The sequence below is a fragment of the Oratosquilla oratoria genome, chromosome 24, assembly GCF_046742065.1.
Source record: "Oratosquilla oratoria isolate Oo_2021 chromosome 24, ASM4674206v1, whole genome shotgun sequence".
Lineage (NCBI taxonomy): Eukaryota > Metazoa > Arthropoda > Malacostraca > Stomatopoda > Squillidae > Oratosquilla > Oratosquilla oratoria.
Window position 1 is genome coordinate 53,732,649 of NC_134800.1, and position 22,146 is coordinate 53,754,794.

General features: G+C 38.9%; 2 protein-coding genes across 7 annotated transcripts; both read right to left on the reverse strand.

Annotated features, from left to right (window-relative positions):
* Positions 1-5,398: 5,398 nt before the first annotated feature.
* On the reverse strand, positions 5,399-6,406 carry LOC143038631 (uncharacterized). Of its 2 annotated transcripts, none has more exons than XM_076208098.1 (2): positions 6,098-6,406; positions 5,399-6,015 (listed from the first exon to the last, which is right to left on the reverse strand). In XM_076208098.1, exons 1-2 carry the CDS (start codon positions 6,260-6,262, stop codon positions 5,734-5,736), a joined length of 447 nt encoding a protein of 148 aa, XP_076064213.1. In that variant the 5' UTR covers positions 6,263-6,406; the 3' UTR covers positions 5,399-5,733. The 2 variants fall into 2 exon arrangements, with proteins under 2 accessions (XP_076064213.1, XP_076064215.1); XM_076208100.1 differs by having other exon boundaries at positions 5,399-5,994; positions 6,098-6,391.
* A 4,120-nt stretch (positions 6,407-10,526) lies between these two features.
* Positions 10,527-21,166, reverse strand: LOC143038632 (cancer-related nucleoside-triphosphatase homolog). Of its 5 annotated transcripts, none has more exons than XM_076208104.1 (6): positions 20,862-21,166; positions 17,584-17,701; positions 16,009-16,094; positions 13,747-13,852; positions 12,062-12,256; positions 10,527-11,052 (listed from the first exon to the last, which is right to left on the reverse strand). In XM_076208104.1, the coding sequence occupies exons 2-6, from the start codon at positions 17,617-17,619 to the stop codon at positions 10,975-10,977; spliced, it is 501 nt and encodes a 166-aa protein (XP_076064219.1). In that variant the 5' UTR covers positions 17,620-17,701; positions 20,862-21,166; the 3' UTR covers positions 10,527-10,974. The 5 variants fall into 5 exon arrangements, with proteins under 5 accessions (XP_076064219.1, XP_076064220.1, XP_076064216.1 ...); XM_076208105.1 differs by having other exon boundaries at positions 13,756-13,852; positions 20,862-21,151; XM_076208101.1 differs by lacking the exon at positions 17,584-17,701 and having other exon boundaries at positions 15,932-16,094; positions 20,862-21,152.
* Between the last annotated feature and the right edge of the window lie 980 nt (positions 21,167-22,146).

The following is a 22,146-nucleotide window of genomic DNA, read 5'->3' on the forward strand; positions in this document are numbered from 1 at the left end:
AGGAACTAGGACCATGAGTCACAAGAGGTCCCGAACGAAGCGAGCTGGAACGTTTAGTTACGAACTAACTCGTGCGAAGGAGTGGCGATTCACACTAGATCTCTACAATCCTCCACTTTGTTTCTTCTATGGTTGCCCTTCATTTGTCCTTATTTTCTGTTTTCCGACTGCGACGGTAACTCTCTCGCTACTCTTGTGAAGGAAGAGGATGAGGGTTGGGTTCAGATCTGTAGTTGAGCGATGGTACGTCATTGATACGTTGGAAGTCCTGAAAACGTTGCCAAAGGAAAAATGTGTACGTCCGCACACGATCGCCCTCGGGGAATCACCGGTCGGAACTACTTTTGTGAAGGGTGGGGTTGGGAGGAGGAGAAGGAAGTTATATATTTGTGTGTGAGGCTGCCAGGGTCACTGTTAACAAACCGGGAAGACCAAGAAGAAGTAACGTCTCCGCTCTGGTGTCCCGTGTTGTGATATATCTGATTTTTGAGGCGGTCTACCAGTGAGACTTTGTAGTTCACAATGAAACTCTGGATGATTACAGTGGTCTTCATCGGATGTTTGGTGGCCTTAGCGGAATCTGCTTCCTTGAGCAAGCCGAGGCGAAACCCGACCAAATTGAAGGAACTCTTCAAGAAGCAGATGAAGAAGCACTCCAACATTGTCGAAAAGAAGATGAAGTGTCGTCGGCCAACATTTCGTAAGGTGGACGTCCGAGATTTGCTGCTGGAGAAGGGTCTTTTCGATGTTGTGTCTGGGGACCACTTCAATCCAAAGACGTTGTTCATCCCCTCTTGTGGTGATACATGTAGCCACTGCAAGAAGTCCGGAGGTAGGCAGCAGGTATGCGTGGCAGTGGAACAAAAGGAGAAGACCTTCTACATCCGATACGGCCGAAGGCGGCCGCTCAAGTACCACCTTCACAAGGAGATGGTCGCGAAGAAGTGCAAGTGTCAGCCGGTGTGAGGAGGTGCCCTAACGCCACGACGCGACGGTTACTGGGTCCTCCGGGGGTGATATGGCTCCGACTGCAGAAGAGTCGACAACGCCAGGTGCGAAACTGGCGCTCGCAATTGGACGCCCGGCCCTCCTTGAAGAAGAGGGGCTTACGAGACTTTGGCTCCGGGCAAGCAACGCCCTCTATTTATTTTGACTCTCTAATGATATTATGCCCAACACATGAAAATGTATAAATAGAGCTTTAACCAACACTATCCACTTTGACACTGTTGATATGTGCCAAATACGGAAATATATACATTGACCTGTGATTTCCTCTATTTTTCTGTTTATTTATTTATATGTATTATGTCTAAAACTGCATCAAAGACATTGTTGTTAATAAAGCTTATTTTGTGTACCTCAAGTTTGATATACCTGTATGAGCCTAGTTACTGAACTGTTGTGATGTCAGATATCATAAGGAACAGAGGGGACAAAAACAAATTACTAAACAAATGAATACCCGAATAGATGGGTGGAACAAATGAGTGGGTAGGTAAACAGATGGATAACAACAACAAAAATAATAATGAGAGAGTAAAGAAGGGGCAACGGGGAACTGGGTGAGACTACAGAGGACTTGGTTGGCGTTGAGAGTTTCACAGTTTCATCGAGAGTGCGGAAGCTGAGGAAGTATGAGTGTCGACTGAGGAGTCGGAGGGAGCGAAGGTCTAACAGGAATCCGCCTCAGTTGACGAGTAGGCTCGACTGCTTCCACATAATGCACAACGCTTTGCAACCGACACGTCTATGCCCTATACTCCACCTCCTCCTCTGCCTCACTTCTTCACGTACCTTTCCCACCATCCTCCTTCCCTCTTGCATCTGTTTTCTATTCTTCACTCTCTTTCCTCTTTTCATTTCTCTTTCATCTCCTCCGTCCTTCCCCTATTCTCTCCTCCTCCTACCAGAATACCATGACCAGTCGTCGCGCGCGGACTTTGTACAAAACACAACGAAGTATATTGGAATAAGCTCGAAGGTCCTGAAGCATGGCGGTAGGACCTCTGCGTCATATTCCCCTTCGCGCGGGCATTGCCAACGACGTACTTTCCTTTGATTATGTATTTTACTAGATGGTAAAGGTATACACACAGACCCTAGCAGTACATCAGCCGCCGTAGTAATCGATCATCAATAGGAAAGTCACAGTACACCAATTGCTAAGTACAATTTAGTATGAACGTTCCATTCCAACCCGCTTGAGCCCTCCACTCCCTTCCCCATGCCCTCCCACTCCTCCTCCACCTCTTCCAAGTATTGCACCATTCTAAGACTAGAGTTTGTGGAACGTGCATCAAACGTAGTAACTATATTCTTTTGCATCACACTTCGTGCACAATGCATGGCCATGGCGCCGACACCCGATCTTTTATCATAAATATCAAACCAAAATACCGTGTAGTCTGTATCTACACGGAACTTAAGTCTGAATCTTTAAGTCGCCTGTGCTCCCTGTCTTATTGGACAGCTGTGAAACACGGACACTAAATGCTGACTTGAAGATGAGTCTCGATGTCTTTGATGCATCTCAGGTGTCTTCGGAGAGTCGTAGGGTATCGTTGGGATAATTTTGCATCAAAGTAGCGTATGTTCCGTAAGACTCAGCCAAGGCCTGTTACCAACATGGTGAATGCCACAAGAGATCACCCCCGGTAGAGAAGATGAAGGGAACCCCCACAGACCTACACCGTAGCTGAGGCAAGTCGACTGATCCTGCTTGATTTGGAGAGCCGGCATGCAAGGGGTGTTTGGAAGAAACCGTTAGTGGGGAATGGCGTCGCGGCGTCAGGGTGAGTGAGGCGACTTCGGTATATACTTATAATTGTTATTAATGATGATGATGTCCATCTTCCACCGGAAGAACAATGTTCGAATCTTGATTTGTCTTTCGTGTTCCAACCATATTCAACTAAACATACGAACCTTCGTTTTCCAAAATACAAAGGATTTACAATGGTTCACTTGAGGAGAGATTGCTGACGGAATATTTTTCGGTCCTTGGAGAGGCTAAATACAAAAATATATATACATGCATATAAAAGAATAACTGAATAATTATATCAGTTATCACAGATAAATATATCATTGTATAAACGGACGAATAGACAATCAAACAAATGAAAGACTAATTCAGTAGACAAATAAGTGAATTATACACAGATGAATGCATATTCAAACAATTTCTTTTACTTTGCAGTAATCCGTTATTCTCAAAGCAATGTGCCTAACCGTGGAGAGGAACATCCTCTCTTGCTCTCTTCACCTTCGTTACTTTCATTCCATCATGATCAAACCAGATGAAAACTGAACCACATCAAATTCCTATACATTACCTCCTGCTCATCCCTGACGCACCCCGCTCACGTTCGTCAAATGTTGTGAATTTGAGTAACTAGAGAAAGATCAGCATAATTGTTGTGCCACACATCCATCTCATAACTTATCCATGCCGCTCCGAGAGCACCTATACCCTCCCTTAATCTATGGCCATTATTTACCTCCAGTGTTTCCGTCGTTCCCATTCCTGCAATTTTCTGCCTGGTCCACTTTCTTCCCATCCAATTGCATTTTAACCTCTTGGTCTCTACTCTTGGAAATCATTGTTACTTTAGTCTTTGGCAAATTAACCGTCTGTCTTCTCATCCAACAAACTTGACCAAAATCATACTTACCTATTTTCCTTCGACCTCAGTCCCCTTATCATAACTCTTGCATTCACTTTTCTCCTCACTCCATCCATAGAGATTAAACGATTATGGAGTCGTTACACACCCCTTTATCAGACCAACATCCACCTCTAATATTTTTCTTTCTTTATTCACCATTTTCACACAACCTTCACGTCCATTATGAAAAGTCCTCACTGACTAATTTCCCCCGATTCCATACAGTATCTTAGTCTCCCACACTCCTTTCCTATATTTTCTGCCCTACCCCTTCTCAAGGTATACAAAACACAGTTATAACTGCTTCCCTTTCTCGCACTTTTTGTCACTGACCTGTCTTAGGTGGAATTCGTGATCTGCAAATATACATCCCCTTAGAAAACTATACAGTCCTTCTTCTGTCTTCTCTCTTTCTCTCACTACCTGCTGCATTATCATTCTACCATACTGTATATCTTAACCGGGATGCTCACTTGGCTACCTCAATGGTTCTAACATTTATGCTGGCAACTTATACTTTCTTTAACTGGTACTATGCACACATTCTTCCAGTCCTTAGGTACTTTCCTTCTCCCGTACCATACACTGTACTCTCACTAATCAATACACTCTTCCTCCTATGCCATGGGCTTTGACTTTATTTAGTAGTCTCTATTGGGACACCTCGTCGAACGCTTTGCTAAAGTCAAGGTAAATAACATCGTAACTACCATTATTCTCTGACGCCTTGTATTTTCGTGTAAGAAGAGAGTCACAAGTCAAATCATGTCTCCATGTGATCTCTGATTCTATTAACTATTATTGATTCAACCAATTTACCTATAACTGACGTCAAACTGGCAGCTGTGCATAGACGATTTGTCACCCATTTTGAAACCAGGAACAACATTTGCCTGTCTTCAAGAAATAGGCACAAAATCAATGTCTACCGACTTATACAGTATATTCAGTTAACTGGTCGTGCATTTTGAATTTACACTCCTTAAGCACTCGAAAGATTCACGTCTGATGATGCAAGAGTTTGCAGCTGTGACACCAGAACCCGCTCTGCGATCATGCATAGATGTGTGTAAACTGGGTGTGTGTGTGTACGTGCAATGTATACGTGTATGTATGTACAGTGTGTGTATGCACACGGTGTATGTTAGTGTAATATATGTGTGTGCATGTGAGTGTGCCGTTTGTGTGTATACGTGTGTGCATTTGTCTCTGTGTATGTGAAAGTGTGGGTCATTGTGTGTGCGTATGTATAAGTGTGTGTGTATATTTGTTATGTCTTGTATATATGATTGCATGTGTATGACTGTGTGTATGTGTGTTTGAATATGAGTGTTTCTATGTGCGTTTGTGTTTGATTGCGTGCGTGTGTATATCCCATATATATCTGTGGTGTGTATATGTCTGTCTATACATGTTTTCTTATGTGCGCATGCATGTGTATTTGTATATGTGCCCTTAATATGAGTTTGTGCGTGAGTTTATGTGTACGTGTGCATGTGTGTGTATATACGTGTGTTTTGTTAAAGTAAATTGTTACCGGCGCCTCTATCCACTTTGTTCCTGCCCCTTCTCACTTTCGTGTTTTTACCTGTCCCTTCATTTGTTTCGGCCATTTATTTCACCCTATCATTTATTTCTTTATCAATTCATCTTTATATTAACTCAGTTCGTCTGGGCAATTTCAATTGCTCAGTAGCAAAATTAACACAGGTATATTAAAGTTAACATAAACAAAATAAGCTTTATTAATATACAGGTCTGTGTACAGATTCATGCATAAGGCACATGTCAATCAATTAATAGTGGCAAAATAGAGGGCGCTGCACAAAGCGCTACATAATTATGCTACATAATTATACATTTTCATGTGCTTGGCACATATCATTAAAGAGTCAAAATAAATAGAGGGCGCTGCTTTGCCCGGAGCCAAGTGTCCCTGTTCTGCCAGGAAGGCCGGGCGTCCAATTGCGAATGCCAGTTTCGCACCTGGCGTCTGAGCCATATCACCTCAGGAAGACCCAGTAACCGTCGCGTCGTCGTTTCGTGACGTCAGGGCACCTCCTCACACCGGCTGACACTTGCACTCTTTGGCGATCATTTCCTTGTGAAGGTGGTACTTGAGCGGCCGCCTTCGGCCGTATCGGATGTAGAAGGTCTTTTCTTCCTCTGCCGTGGCAGTGCAGTTGTGCCGCAAGCCAAGGTGCATGTCACAGTGGCTGCAGACGTTGCTACAGGTGGGGACAAACAGCTCCCTTGGTTTGTAGTTATCTTTCGCCACAATCTCACTCGGGACGCTCTTCAGCAACAGATCCCGCACGTCAACCTTGGAAATAAGTTTCAAATGCTTTATCTGCCATCGTAGAAGTCTTATATATTGTATTTCTATATGTGTATCCGATTGTAAAATGGTAAACAAACATACATACCTTGCGGAAAGTAGGTCGACACTCCATTTCGGCTTGTATTTTTTTAGACTCCTTCATCTGCTTTATGAAAAGCTCCTCTTCAGTGCTGGCCGAGCGAGGAGAAGTGATACATGTAATGGCCGTCAAACACACGATCAAGAACACGAGAACCAGGCACTCTTTCATCGTCAATTCAAGACGACTGGTTTCCACGTCAAAGGTCAGTTATATCAGAGGACGCAATCGAATATTTGAGGAAGCTGTTATCTTCCTCCTTTCCATGCGGTGTTTGTGCGCACACTAACCAGCCCAACTACCTTAACTCGAAGATAAATTCTCTATGTTCCTCCTCCCCCTCCCAACCGACATGACGTCATAGCGATCCTTCCTAGCCAAACGTTTGCAAACGTATTTGCTACAACCCGCAGGACACATCAGTGACGTAACATCGCTGCTTCTTCAGACCCACCCGTCAGCCATAACCCATAAGTGTGTGTGTGAGAGAGAGAGAGAGAGAGGGGGGGGGGAGGGAGAGACAGTGGGGGGAGGGAGAGAGAGAGAGAGGGGGGAATAGGAAGGGAGGGAGAGGGGGAGAAAGAGAGAGGGAGGAAGGGAGAGAGAGAGGGAGAAAGGGAGAGAGAGATGGAGAGAATTTACTAGTGAGGGCCATCTCGTTGCCTCATTCCGTTCCATTCAGTTGTTCGTACAATACAAAGGGAAACGAGTTTATCTATCTACGAGTATATACTTCTTCCCCCTTATACGAGTATGAGAGGTTAGCAGAGTCAAAGGCACGTGCCCACCCTCGCCCATTGTTTTCCTCTTATCTTAGCTGTGTGTGTGTGTGTGTGTGTGTAGTATGTTTGTATGTCACAGAGTTACGTGCCATTGCATCAGCAGTGACATGATCGAGCAAGTTCACCGCCTGACCGAGTGACCGACCAGACGCCCCAGAAGCTTCGTTAGTAAACGTTACGAGAGTATGGCCGTGATGTCACTAAGTTTAGGAGTTGGGGAAACGAACTTGTACTGTAACTGGGAAGCGGTACGTCTTTACACGTGTATGTCTAAATATGTATACCTGTATGGATCTACATGTGTATGTGTTATCTATGTGCATCCATGTGTATGTGTGTGTGTGTACGCGTGTTTGTGTGTATGTGTACGCGTGTTTTTGTGTATGTGTACGCGCGCACATTACAAAGGATTACAAAGGCGGAGCATGCAGACAGGAGACCTTTTGGTCCATATCTAGGTCGGATGCGAAAAAAATAAAATAAAAACTATAATAGCGTAAATAACAAATAAAATACATAAATAAATGCATAGGTATAGTTAAATAATAAACAAACAGGTAAATAGTAAATCATAATAAATTAACATATAACTAATAATAAACATGTAAAGCAGAACCAGTTTCATCGTCTCGAGTGACGTAGCAAACAAACGGGTTTCCATGGCTGACGTTTGTGGCAAGCCCTTCCTTACCTAAAGAGACCTTTCGCAGTCAGGCTCGTAGATCCCTATTAGCGCTAGAATTTTCAATTGTCTCGGATTTCACGTGGCAAAGGGGTGACTTAGCTAATTTGGAAACCGATATTTGAACAAAGATACTACATAAATTGCTGCATAAATGTATTTAGAATTAAAAACATGACTCTTAATGTTATAATTTTTACTTACTGGTGTGTGATAAGGCTTTGTTAATTTAATTATAAGGTAAAACTAAAAATAGGTAATTATTTTTACTGAAGTATGAGCAGTAAAAATAAGAGGATGTTGATTTCGGTTTGTGCATTTTATCTGAGTGTTGAAAAAAAAATGGATATCACTGTCACGTCCTGTATATGAAGATAATCAGTGAGAAAAAATAACAACAGTGGTGGCGGACGTACGAAGTTAACGACCTTTGAGTAAAGAATATGCTCTTAGATCTGCTGGGAGCTATTTTCAAACAAATACGACTAATTTTACGTGTGCCGTGGCAGACTGCACGTCCGATTTAAGAAAAAGTAAGAGAAACACAAATGTTAATCGTACCGAAAAAATTAAGTCTTCGATGCAAAATTATATTTTCGATACATTACATGGATTTGCCTATTGCTTGGTGCATTCAAATGAAAGTATATATCAGTATACGTCCATTGAAGTCGGTAGAAAATGACAAATTGCATGGCTTGATACAATTATAGGCTGTAATTATAAATAGAGGCTCAAACAATGCTATATGCCGTTTGCAATCATGAAATTAATTGACTTAAATTTCAGACACAATAATGTACAACGATACACCTCTGTAAGCTTATAACTTGCCCAAAAAAGTATTTATTTTCCGGCAAGAATTACAAAACCTGGCGGTGTCTGGTATCAAATCGCTCACTGCGAAAGGTCCCATTATTGTATATATTTATTGTATATGTATCTCCTTTATTGTATATGTAACACTTCTTTATTATACATAAGTACTTAATATCAACATATATTTATTGTAAATGTATTGTATAAGTAAGCCTATGTAGTCATTACATTATATAAGTGCCCTATACATAATTATATAACTGATTATGTATACGTCATTAGGCGTATGCGTCCATGCCAATTTTACGTGATAGCATCAAGTATTTAATATATGTTACCCTTAACCATTTTGCATGCATATTCATCATTATATGTTATTGTTCTATTGTTTCTGTGTATTCTTATGTATATACCTAGATATGTTTGTATGTATTGTTTTGCCTAATCTTTTTCCCACCTGGCAACAATGTATCAGGAAATAGGGCACGGGTGCGTCATGATGCCCCAAGCATTCGCTTGTGACAGATCACTTCCTGCCATACTTGTGTGTAGACCTACGCAATAAACTCCTACCAGAAAATACTGCGTGTTTGGCACTTACCACACGTTCCAGGTCCCAGAATTCCAGAATGCAGTTCCGTCTGTCCGGCTTTAGCGATTGTTTTGAGTCGTGACTATGACTACCAGTGACGGATCCAGCTAGGGAGCAAAGCCACAATATATATATATATATATATATATATATATATATATATGATGAAGGTGGAAAAAGAAGTCACGGGTCTAGTTCCGAGTTCCTGAGTTTATTCATGACCGTTTACGCTCTATGCTTCCTCTGAAGAAGCATAGAGCAAAGCATAGAGCGAAACCGGTCAGGAATAAACTCAGGAACTCAGAACTAGTCCCGTGACTTCTTTTTCCACCTTCATCAACTTGTCACAATGTACCAGCATATATATATATATACCGTATATATATATATATACAGTATATATATATATATATATATATATATATATAATATTCTTTCATTGCCTCATTGCAGAGGTCGAGAAACCTGACTTGTATATGTGGCAGAAAGCAGTAATACAATGTCAGATTTTTCCCCACCATTTGATAAAACACTTGGTGAGGATAATTGGAAGGATATTCAACACTTTATTGAGAGTAAATCTTTAAAAACGTAAGATTAAGTATTACTTTCGTCCAATATCTTGAAACTAAATCATGTGAGAATATATATACTTCAATTTATATTCCAAATCATTGTATCCGTGCTACAGAGTACATCTGTTGAAAAGCGTCATCTATATTTACAAAATTGTGGTTAGCCAAACGTCGTCTGTATTTACAAAATTCAGGTTAGCCCCCCAATATATATATATATATATACTGGATCTGCCACTGGACTCTACCCTTTGTCAGACCTGTCTCTTCCTTGTGGTACTCCTCGTACCAATTATCCCATCATTTTCCTTCTTGTCACGCCCTCCATGATAAAATAACTTGGCATTAACCAAAACAAAGTACTGTATATAAAGAGCGTTGTCTCACATATATATATTTTTTATTCTTTGGTCCCTCGACTCGGTCACGTGACCTTGAGAAAAAAAATTATAGCCACAATAAAATATGACACTACCGTGAAGGATTTTGTTGTATAGCCTTTTTGTTCTCGAAATTTGGTTGTTTTGTTTTACTCTTCACGTTTTCTTGTTTTGAATGTGTCTAACCACGTCTTCTTGTTATGAATGTCTGTACCGATGGCCTTTTTGGATAGAAAATGCCTGGGGACCTTGTCAAAAACTGTTCTTTCTGATGAGCCTTTCTATTGAATCCTTCCAGCACTTGTGTGATTTTTGTGGGAAACGTGCTGGTGGAGTGGCCTTCCTTCAATCCATGATGGCTGGAGGGAGATAGGTATTTCTGATTTTTCCTCTTGCAGCTACCAGCCTTTCCGTTAGTTTGAGCAACGTGGATGATACAGAGATTATTCTGCATGTCTTTTGTAGGGTCTGTATGGAATTTTGTTGTGTAACCTGTAGTTGAATTCTTTATTCAAGGCTTTATGGATGTTTGAAATTCTGTCTGGGCCTTCAGTTAATGCATTTTTCATATAGGGTAATATAAAGTAGGATACACAATACAAATCTCCAGTATATCAAATTTTATTCTGAAGTTTAAGACATCAATAAATGTGCAGTTCTCTTATCACTATCTCATAGCTGTCATATTCTGAAAACTACTATAAGCATCACAAGATATAATCTTCATTCCTCAAAGACAAATTCAACAGTACTGCACTTCATAATTCAAAACATAACACAAATTCCTTGGGATGAAGTATTCAATGGAACCTCAATTTCATAGCATGACACATAACTATTCCGTACCAGTGCACAAACAAAATAATCTTGCAAAACATCATGGATGATAAATATAAGGAAAAAATAAATCAACTTAAGAAACATAAATACTTGCCTGGAAAATTATATCACTTATGGATTCTTTTCTTCAGGTTTACATCACAAATGTTATATGACAGCAGTCACTTGTTTCTGCATTTTTATTACATTTAAACAGGGTACATTTTCTTTGCATCAAGAAGACAGTGATGACATCAGAGTCGAAATTATTTGTTCATGAATGGCTGGATCATTACGGTTTTCCCTGGAGAGCTGAAAATTAAACACATCATAAAGAGTTCTTTTTATAATCACAACAAAACTTCCATAATATATTCACAAACTAAATAGACTAATATACATATACAGGGGGTCACCGCAATTTGACCGTTCACAATTCGAATTATCGCAAATTCGACAGTAGCTAATTTATACCCAACCTTCAAGGTTCGACAGCCAGACTTGAACAATTCGACATTCAAATCTCGCGTGCCACCCACCCAGTCGAATTGGGCTACCACTCCCGATGCGCCACTCTGTCTCACTCTCGCCCCAGCCATCGCTAATTAAGACAGGGTCTCACTAAACGTCGACCAACGCCGACCAAACCCAAACAATGACGGCTTTTGCTCAAATGCATAACTTTATAGAAAAATTAGCATACGGTTGCATTATTTCACCTATTTTCTTTAAAATGTGTGATTTCCATATAATATGATCAAAGAGAAGTTACGTTTTTATCCTCTGCAAAATTACCAACTGCCGACCAATTAGTGAGTCGGACGACATAGAAAGGCATAGAGAAAGAGAGAGGAATAAGGGGAGTGAGGGATAGAGAGATATAGAGAGAGAGAGGATGAGGGATACAAAGAGTGGGATAGAGAGAGAGAGAGAGAGAGAGGGGGGGATGGATAGATAGAGGGATTGAGAGAGACAGAGAGGGGGATGGTGAGAGAGAGAGAGAGGGATATAGAAATAGGAAGAGAGAAGGACGTACAGATAGATAGATAGAGGGAGGGAGGGAGAGAGAGAGAGAAGATGTAAAGAGAGAGAATGAGGGACAAGGGAATGATACAGAAAAATCATAGACCATCTGGTGACTGAGGATCTTAAGGCCTCCATATTGAGGTGAAGATACTGATGAGGTGTGATGGATTGTGGTATGGGATGTTCCCTCCAACATCTACCTCATGGAACAATAAGACCTCCCCCCAACCATACAAGACTCACATTTTCAGCACCATTCAGACTTCAATACTGATACAAACAAAAGAGAACTTACTTGAACAACCATTACATCTGCGTGTGATCGAATGTGCTCCACCAGAGGAATTGGTTTCCCCTTTGAGACGGGAATGGTAGTGAGAATTGTATAGCCAGGCGAGTTAATAAGTTGTTTCACACTTGCTACAAATTCCTTGCTAAACATTTCCATTTTCCCAATTTCATCCAACACCAGTACCTGTCCTTTACTGATCTGAAAAAATGAATAGATAAATAAAAAATATTTTCAGGAAAAAGATTGTGAGGAAAGGAAACAATGATAGGGCAATAAGAAAAGGGTAGCTATAAATGCATTGAAAGTGATGAAAGCTGGTGATCCACCTGCATTTGATGGTTATTTCTTTTCTAATTTATTCCTTCAATTAGTCTTCTCTTTTATCTTCATCCTCAGATACCTATTTCATATGAAACTTCTTATTCTCCCAAGACATTTATTTCCTTCCCTCACTCTACAGTTTACCTCCACCTCCATTCCCTGCCACATGTGACCCTAAATACTTAAATCTACTTCCTCTATCCTTTCTCTTTTAAGACTTGTTTCCAACTCACTGCCCTCACTTCTTGTACATCCCGTCACCTTACTTTTACCCACATTTAATTTCAACTTTCCCTCTCACACACCCTCCTAAACTCTCTAACTACCTGTGTTAGATGCTCCTCTGACCCAAGCATACGTGTAACATCATCAGCAAACAACAACTGGCTCACCTTCCACCTCTCTCCACTTTCGTTAACCAGCTTCAAACCCCTGCCCATCACCCTTGCATTGACCTCCTGTACCACCCCATCCAAGTACACACTGAGCAACCATGGTGACATTATACAACTTTAGTGTAGCCCCACCTTCACCTAAAACCACTTTCACCATTTTCAATCTTAACACAAGCACCACTACTAATTTGATATTTTTTTACCGCACTTAACGACTTTCCCCCTATCCCATACATCTTCAACACTTCCAACATTGCTTCTCTTTTGGGATGGGTGAAAAGTGGGTATATATTTTGACTCAGTCACCCCCCCCCCTTAACCCCTGATGAATATTACAGATGATTTTAATCAGCATAAGGGGTGGGTTCCAGCCTGAAGGAGCTCTCAATCAACCAAAATTCACTTCAGACTAAAGTCTGACCTTTCAGCTGCATCAAAATCACCTCCCCTTTGCAAAAAAAAAAAAAAAAAAAAAATGTCACTGTATTGAAGGGGTTACAAGTAGGAAAGGGGCTTTTGGTACATGTATATGTATGTATATACATCAACACAAGGACCCTAAACCCCCTTCTAGGGTGGTAGAGCAAAAGCATATTTTTGCCTCAACTCTGAAGGAGAAAATTATAAGAAGATGAAGCTCATAGTCCCTTTGTTCTGTTTCATTTAATTTTTTTTTGTGATATACATAAGAACATAATTATAAAATTCTTGTCTTCCACCACTGGGTGCTTAGGTAAAATGAAGGCTGATAAATGTGAGATTTAAGGAGGGAACAGGAAGGAAGGCTAGCATTGTATAGCATGCATGCTAGCAGTTCTTTGGTAAAGAGAATGTTTAAGTTCATGAACCAAGCAGCATTTGTGTAGGAATATTTTTGTGGATGAGCAACCAAAAATGTGAAAAGAACAAAATAAAATACCAAGCAGGAAGCTCCTTATTTCTGCGACCCTGGGAGAAGTTTGGATTACATACATCAATTACCTTTGCTGTCCTCACTACAGGAAGGGCCAGAGATTCAAAGGCAGGAACATCAACTACGTACTGTCCTACACGACATCCATGACTCCCATTGTCTGGTCTGCGAAATAATTAAAAATATCAATAATACTTTCCTTTGAATACTTTCCACAAAACAAAATACTTTCCGACAAATCTATAAAAAGAAACCACCATGTGAGGGCTGAGCATTTATTATTACATTTTGCTTGTTAAAGCTTTATCGACTACTTAGTTGTGATACACATAACTGAGCTAAAAAAAATATAACAAGCAAAATGTCATGATAATAAAGTCTCATCTTCACATAGTGTTTATTTAGATTTAAAAAATTATGTTTGAAAAAACCTAGATGAACTTCTCCAGATATTCAGTATGATTAATTTTATTTTTATAACATCCCATCCCTGGACACTGTTTTGTAACAATTCTTCTGAAATTTTTTATACAAATTGAACCTTCCTCATCTGGCAAGCCTGAGACCAGACTGGTTTTGAAACAACAGAATTTTTGAACCAGTGAAGATTAAGGAAGGAGATGATTATGGAAGAAGATTAAAGAGAAGAAGAAGAAGAGGAAGACAGAGAAGAAGAAGAAAAAGACTAGCACTGGTTCCTGAGAAATATGTGATGGTAAAATATCAGTAAATACATACATATATCAATAGGATCTTTTGTCTTTCTAAGGGAGGTGGCTGAGTCAAAGCATACAACCACATTACACCCATCCAAAAACCCATTCACTCTCCCTCCCATCTTAGCTCCTCATGGATAAAGGATCACTCCTCCCTCCCACCATACTGCTCAGGTCAGAGGCAAAGTGACATGATACAGCACCCCTACATCAGGACCCAATTGCCAAAACTGGTTGTCATCTCCCATCCTCCATCCACTCGATATATACAGCAGACAAAAAGGATTCCCTAAAGGCTACATCATTTCATCATCTATTCACAACTGCTCTCCATTCACACCTTACTTGACTAACATTCCTCTTGTATTCACTGCTCCCTTCACCCCCATCCATCCACCTCAATCTTGGTGTTCCACTCAAATTCCCTCCATCTACTTCTGCTTTCCATACTTTCCCCTCCTGCCTACCCTATCCTAGTGAAATACTCATACTATAGTCTTTATTTTTCTATCACAATTTCTGGAAGGAAATGTCTATCCACCATATTGATCCAGAATTCGGTAATAGCTACATCAGGTCTCTCTACCTATGCTTTACTTTTCAACAAATCAATTTCATTCATTACGCTTCTGCTGTTTGTATAGAACACTTAGTGTATCCTCCCTCCACCTGTTTAAGTGATTCTTTTCACAATCCTCTGAGCTGTTTCTATTGTCTAAATTATATTCCAATACTTCTCTCTCAACTTGCACATAATCTTCCTGAAAAAAACTGTAGGATATCTATTTCTTGCTCAAGGGATTCAGAAGGAGCCAAAATCCTTTAGTAGACAAGTGCACCCGTCCCTTGTATATACTGTAGATAGTTCTTGCTGTAAAATCAACCCCAGTTGTTGACAAATGCCCTACAATTCATTGCAATAGTCATGCCCACTCTCTCATCCACCTCCCCATACAGCCAAAATAATAGTTAACACATTATTCTTAACATCTAGCCACATAAAATCATGGATCCAAATTAATATCCCAAAAAACTGACCTTGAATCACAGCCAGACTTCACACCACACTCCCAGAAACTACAATCATCCATTTACATATATACATATAAATTACATATACCAAAGTAATGACTTTATATTTTATAATGCAGGTAGTGTGATGCAAATTACATATGACAATAATGCCGCATGCAAGAATTTGAATTGTACTGATGTGGTTAATGCCAGAAAATTTCTCATAATTCCCTTTAACCTTTTATGAGTTTTCTTTACATTTTAATGACATCCTATCAAACTCACATTTCTACCTCTCCTTTCAGTCTTTCAAAGGTTCTTCATTACAAACAGTTTTAATATGTATAAATTAAGTGTTTATGTGTGATGTATTGAATGACACTTCATATATTACAGCACAAATATCATAAATGTAAAATCTGAAGGATTCTATGACTTTACTAAACTTCATACTTTTTAATTTAATTTTTCACCTTCATTGCAATGAACAGATACAAAATCACTGTAAACTTACTTAATTCTTGACAAAATTCCTCTCTCACCAGTAACAGTGACCACATCAAAACCAATTCTTTTCCCATCTTTCCGTACCTCTTCAGTGTAAAATCCTTCACAATGAATGTTCTTCTTCTGTAAGACTGAGATAACTTTCTGTACCATGGTTGTTTTTCCAACACCTGTAGGAAAATTTAAATTCAAATTATTAGATTCTTGTCTTCCAGAAGATATGAAACATAGAGTAAGGGTGAAAATCCATAATTTTCCATAACCATGTACAATCCTGATGCTCAACTCTTAATGAACTTTATGATATGTCTCCAAGCAGAAACAATTATCTTCTACATCTTGATGCCTGCAGGCTCATTGATGTCTACCTGTTGGCAGCAGTCATGTGAGATGGACATTAGAGAAATTAATTTCCCTGCCACCTATCTTTAAAACCCATCAATATCTTCACCCTTGAAAGAGAGAGGCAAAAGGGCAACTGACAACAAGTAAGTCAGAAAGAGCAGTCATTATTGGTACAACATTTTGCTCATTCAAATGAGCAGAATGATGTGCCACTAAGGACTTCATCCTCACATAGTCCTTATCCTCACCTTTATCTGAAGGTAAAGTCCTGAGGGTCTGGCACTTACTTGTCAGACCAGACCCAAAATCTCTTTTTTATCAACTTTGAATACCAACTCTCCTTTACACATACCTGACAACAAATAACTCCTCCTCTGCTCCTGTTAGCTGGTAACAAGGAAAAAGACCCACACAGCTGATAATTAAAAAATGAGAGCAACACATGATCCAAGAGCATGGTGAAACCTATTAATGCAACACCAGTAACAGTCTAAAGTTTCCTCCTAGAGATCAATCAATCAACCTGTTGCTCCAGAACTTTTTTGGAAGAGACCCACAGATCCCAGATAAAAGGCAAGACACTGCATTGGTCCATAAGTCACTCAAGGATGAAATATTGTACTATTGCCCAGGTGTGGCTAGGGTGGGGCAGTGTCAGATGAGGTGCTTGGGTTCTCCTGTGCAATAGTTGCATTTGGGTCAGTTTCTTTATGTGGCCAGGCCAGTTCTGTGTTGGTAGTGTTTTCATGCTGAATGGTGACTTGAAAGCTGTTGTGCTAGTGTGGTACTTGCTTTTCTTGGAAGGGGTTCTTCTGTGGGGCTAATGATTTATGGTGTTTGGGGGTTGGTTTTGAAGTGGTTGTTCAGTGACCTGAGTGTGAATGTTTATTTGTAGGAATGTGTTGTGTGGTGCAGGTGGTAGGTTGTTATAAAGGTCTGAGTAGTATGCTGCTGATGTAGCTTTTTGTTGTGTTTAATTAGTTACATCTGTGTGATGTAATGAGATGGATGAGTAGACTTGAGTGCTCCTGCAAAGAACTGTGAACCTTTCTTTTGTGATGTTCAGTAGGGAGGAGTTTGGTTTCTGTATGCAGATATCCTATTGGGGTGTTTTTTGCGCATCCTATTATCATTATTAATGATTAATTTTGTCTGGTTTGAAGGGTGTCTATGTTTATTTTCCTTGATTATTAGGAAAGAGGGAGGCTTCATTATTTGATTTGATTATCTGTATTTCTTTAATTACAGGTCAAAGCTCCCAAACTCAGCAATCTAAGACCCAGCAACACTTAAAAGTCAGCTATAATTACATACCTTCTGAAACCCAGCAGAACACCCAAAACACGGCATGGTATTTCATGGTATGGCTGCTTAGTGCTGCCATGATCATTTCCTGCCACCAGATTAGGTATGCTGGTTTGTTGTGATGGTGCTGTGGTGTGGAGTACACTGTTATTTCATGTATCTATAGTACCTCTGTAGCCCAATTATTAATATTATGGCTCCCAAACATCAGGAAACACATTTTCTTAAAGTTGGAATATTCTATTACTCGGCCCAGTGCTGGTCCCGAGGGTGCCAAGTTTAGGAGCTTTGACTTGTATTTTCCTTTTTTATGGTATGGTGGGCTTCAAGCTAGTTTTGGAGAAACAACTGTTTAGAAGACGGTACAGGAACTTGTCTATTTATGTTATAGTATATGCCTTCTTTTGACCATCATGCAATTAGAAAATTGTGCAACTGGAAAATGGAGTGTGTTCCCCTAGAGTTACATACACAATGAGTCTGGTAAAGGTATGAAACTCCTATCATGTCACAAAAATGATTTCATTTTGCAAATAACACATACTGCATTATGAACATATCCTTATTTTACTAATATAATAAAAATAGTAGAAAATGGTGGGAGAGGTTGAGTATAGGGAGTGGGAATGGTTAGTGTACCTGGCAGCCACCTTGTGGCAGTGTTCATCAGCATGTGAATTGAAAATGCAGTTGGCCCAGAACGTGTAAATGTGATTTGAAAAATTTATTTTGAAATAAATTTCTCATACCGCATGGCACTCTACAGCAAAAATACATTACTAGAACACAGGTAAATAGATGAATACCTGTATCATGTCTTGTGTTGCACCAACTGATTCATGGTTGGGTGGGTGTGGGGGTGGATTTGATATGATGATGATGATATGATTTAACATCACAATTTCCCCCTATCATGAGGTTAGGATGGTGCCCCTTACAGGGGTCTCTGTAGTGTGAAATTTAATGAACCATGCCCTTGGTCCAACTTGCTGGCAGCAGAGTTTGAATTGTTATCCTCTTGACCTTTACCGCAAGTAACAAACACCCTAACCTGCTTGGCCAGTGAGTTTCCATAGAACCTTCCGTAGAACAGCAGTAATGTGCAAAAATACTCGTATGAACATGTTAAAATTTCAATGGGAGGGATTTAGTTTTGAGTTATTGATGGTTTTTACTTTTCTCCATATTTTTCCATTGTCAGTCTTTCCATCTATTTTGTTTGTTAGTTTTTCCCATTTAAATCTTTATGCCATTGATTTGTTTTGTAACTTCAACATTTAGTTGCTTTAGCAGTTCTTTTTCTTGTACTGTGAGGTTGTTGTTTTTTTAAGTTATCAATTTTTTTCTTTATTGAAGCTATTTCTTGTGTGAACTTTATGTTGTTGTTGTTGTTGTCGTTCCCTAGACTGTCTGTCCGAGCAGTCCCGTCTCCCCAAGGAAGGCCACAGCCGAGACTGGGTTTTCCCACAAATCCTTTATAGAGTGTATGTTGTGTTGTTTGCGTGCATGATTGTGTATAATGCAGTCTTTATGTTGAAGTTCTTTCTGCAGCCTCTTGGGATGTGTTTTTTACTAGATTGTTGTTACTATTTTGTTAACAGCTTTATTCAAGGATGGGAATTGGTCTAATTGAAATTTTTCTAGTTCTTTCTCAATGTCTTCAGAGTACTTTTGTTAGTTTGTGTTCTATTAATTTATGAAAGTCCTCTTTGTCTTGGGTTGTAATTTTTCTTTCAGTTCAATGATGAAATTAACTGGCGAGTGATCAGATGGTAGGTTTTGTATTGTTTCCTATATGGTTTGGGCCTGTGTGGAGTGTGAGCATATTGTTATGTCTGGTGATGTTGGTTGATGGTTGTGTTGTAGAGGCTGTTTGCTTTGGATGTTGCAGGAGTTAAGTATGTTTACATTAGGGAGTTATTAAAGAGTTTTGGGTCCTCTTTGATCTGTTGTTTGTATGACAAGCCTGTTTGGGTGGTGTGCATTCAGGTTACTTGCCAGTATATGGTTTGTTATTGAGTTTAGAGATGGTCTTCAACAGACTCTCGAACTGACATGTGTGAGACCGTGAAGTGAGTGACCTGTTTCTCCAGAACCTCAAGGTCTTCTATTTGAAGCTTCTTTTGGTTTAACATTGACCTAAAAAATTTTAGTGGTCCATGGAGAGTGTATTAATGATCAAAACAACAACCGATGATTTGTGTGAGACTGTAAAGTGAGAGACTTGTCTCTCCAAAACTTGAAGGTCTTCTATTTGAAGCCTCTTTTGCTTAACACTGACCTCAAAACTTGAACAAGAAGAAGAGTTTAGAGACTGAAACTGTTAGATAGATCCTCTTGGGGTCGTGTATATTGTGACATCATCAGAATTAATACTAAGAGATGGCACAACAGGCTGTGTTGCTTTGAATGTAAATTAACAGATAACAAATATTTCTGTCAAAAAGTCCTTTAAAAACTACCTTGATGATACAATGTCCCTCAAAAATTACTTTTGAGTTATTTGTTTTAATCCTGTTTCTCATGAAAGAAAAATGCAAAATTGTACCTGAGCATGATGGTTATCCTTTAGGGTCACAAGTACAAATTAAGAAGCATAACTAAAGGATGAGAAGGAATACAATCTTTCATATAGATAAATAAATAAATACTTGGAATAGCTTAGGTGATACAGCCCAAGCTGGAATAAAACATAAATTTTAATTTAAATATCATAATTGGAAAAAAAAAAGAATAAAGTATATACAAGTTTGAGCCATGCATGAATTTGAAGCTATGGATGATAAACTGGAGAGCAGGATGTGGGATCCCACAAGACAACTGTTACTTCTTTTCTCTACAATCAGATAAATAAAAAACGCGTATTTACTTAATTTGAAAAATTAGGTAAATACTCGTTTTTTGCACTAGCCAATGGGGGGGATTAAATATGTAAAATGCTCTATTGGAAACACGTATCAAGTTTGCATAAACCCCACTATTAGACAAACATTTATTCTTGATATTGTTTATTGGGAGGGGGATGAGTGATAGACCTCCACAGAAATTATATATATATATATATATATATATATATATATATATATATATATATATATATATATATATATATATATATATATATACATATATATATATATATATATATATATATATATATATATATATATATAATAATAATAATAATAATAATAATAAAGGAAGACAACATTATACATACTTAAATTTAGCTCAGCCCATTGAGGACGAAATTTGACAACTAAAATAAAATAATCAGTAATACCTACCAGGTGTCCCAGTCAATGCCACATGTCTAATCCCTGCTTTATTTGCCATTACTTATGAGTTATGACTAGTTTGACTCAACTACCGCAGAACAATCACGACGGCCTCCCTCACTTCTTTAGTTCTCCAAATATAATCAGTATAAAAGTAACTTATTTCTAGTGAACCTGATTACGAAAATATTATGTACATTTGAGGAACTCTTCCTAAGCTAATAATCATTCTCCCAGAGCCTTTGAATACAAGTTAGCTGTAGAAATGTTACCCTGTTGAATTTTAAATAAACAAAACGTTCGTGTTCATATGTTTTCAAGGTGAATCACTGTTTACTGCTTATGTAGTCTCGTGATAGTATTTGTGTATTTACCTAGTTGTACCTAGTTGTATTTTACGGGAAGGGGAGCTATGCTCGTGGGGTCCCGTCTTCATATCTCATTTTATCTAAACTATCCCGAAATTCATGTATTGTTTTTGCACACACCACTTTCTCATCTAACTTGTTCCAACTGTCTATTGCTCTGTGAGGAAAGCTGTTCTTTTTAAAATCTCTTCTATAGCTGTCTTTTTTTATTTTCTTTCCGTGTCCTCTTGTATTTCTGTCATCCCATTTTATCAGATTCTCTCTATCAGTAATTTCTATGCCTTTCATGATTCTGTAAATAGCTATCAAATCTCCTCTCTCTCTTCTTTGCTCTAGTGTCTGTAGTTTAAGTTTTTGTAGTCTCTCTTCATATGATAGTTTTGAGAGTGTTGGTGCCAGTTTTGTAATTGCTCTTTGTATTCTTTCAAGTTTTTTTATACATTTTTTTGTACTTGGTGACCATATCGTTGCTGCATATTCCAATCTTGGTCTTATCAGGGTGATTAGGATTTTCCTCACCATTTCTTCATCCAGGTATGTAAATGCCACTTTGATTGTACTTATTAAATTATAAGTTTCTCCAAAAATCTTATTTATATGTTTCTCAGGTGACATATTATTCATAACAATGACTCCCAGGTCCTTCTCATTTTCTACTTTTTTTATTCCTTCTTCTCCCAAATTATATGATCCTGTTATTCTGTTTTTGCTTTTTCCAAATTCCATTATACTACACTTTTTTGTATTGAACTCCATCTCCCACTTCCTACTCCATTCTTGTACTTTATTTAGATCTCTCTGTAGTGATTCACAATCTTCTTCAGTTTTCACTCTTTTCAGTAATTTTGCATCATCTGCAAAGAAGCTCATATAGCTTTCAATTCCTTCATCCATATCATTAATATATATAGCAAACATTATTGGGG

Excerpts from the sequence above, each read along its gene's own strand:
- LOC143038631 (XM_076208098.1), bottom strand. The coding sequence starts at position 6,262 with ATGAAAGAGTGCCTGGTTCTCGTGTTCTTGATCGTGTGTTTGACGGCC. Across the intron at positions 6,016-6,097 it reads GTCGACCTACTTTCCGCAAG|CATTTGAAACTTATTTCCAA; the intron begins GTATGTATGTTT and ends TGGCAGATAAAG.
- LOC143038632 (XM_076208101.1), bottom strand. The coding sequence starts at position 20,910 with ATGGCAAATAAAGCAGGGATTAGACATGTGGCATTGACTGGGACACCT. Across the intron at positions 13,853-15,931 it reads GGAATTTTGTCAAGAATTAA|ACCAGACAATGGGAGTCATG; the intron begins GTAAGTTTACAG and ends ATTATTTCGCAG. Across the intron at positions 12,257-13,746 it reads GGACAGCAAAGGTAATTGAT|ATCAGTAAAGGACAGGTACT; the intron begins GTATGTAATCCA and ends TCATTTTTTCAG.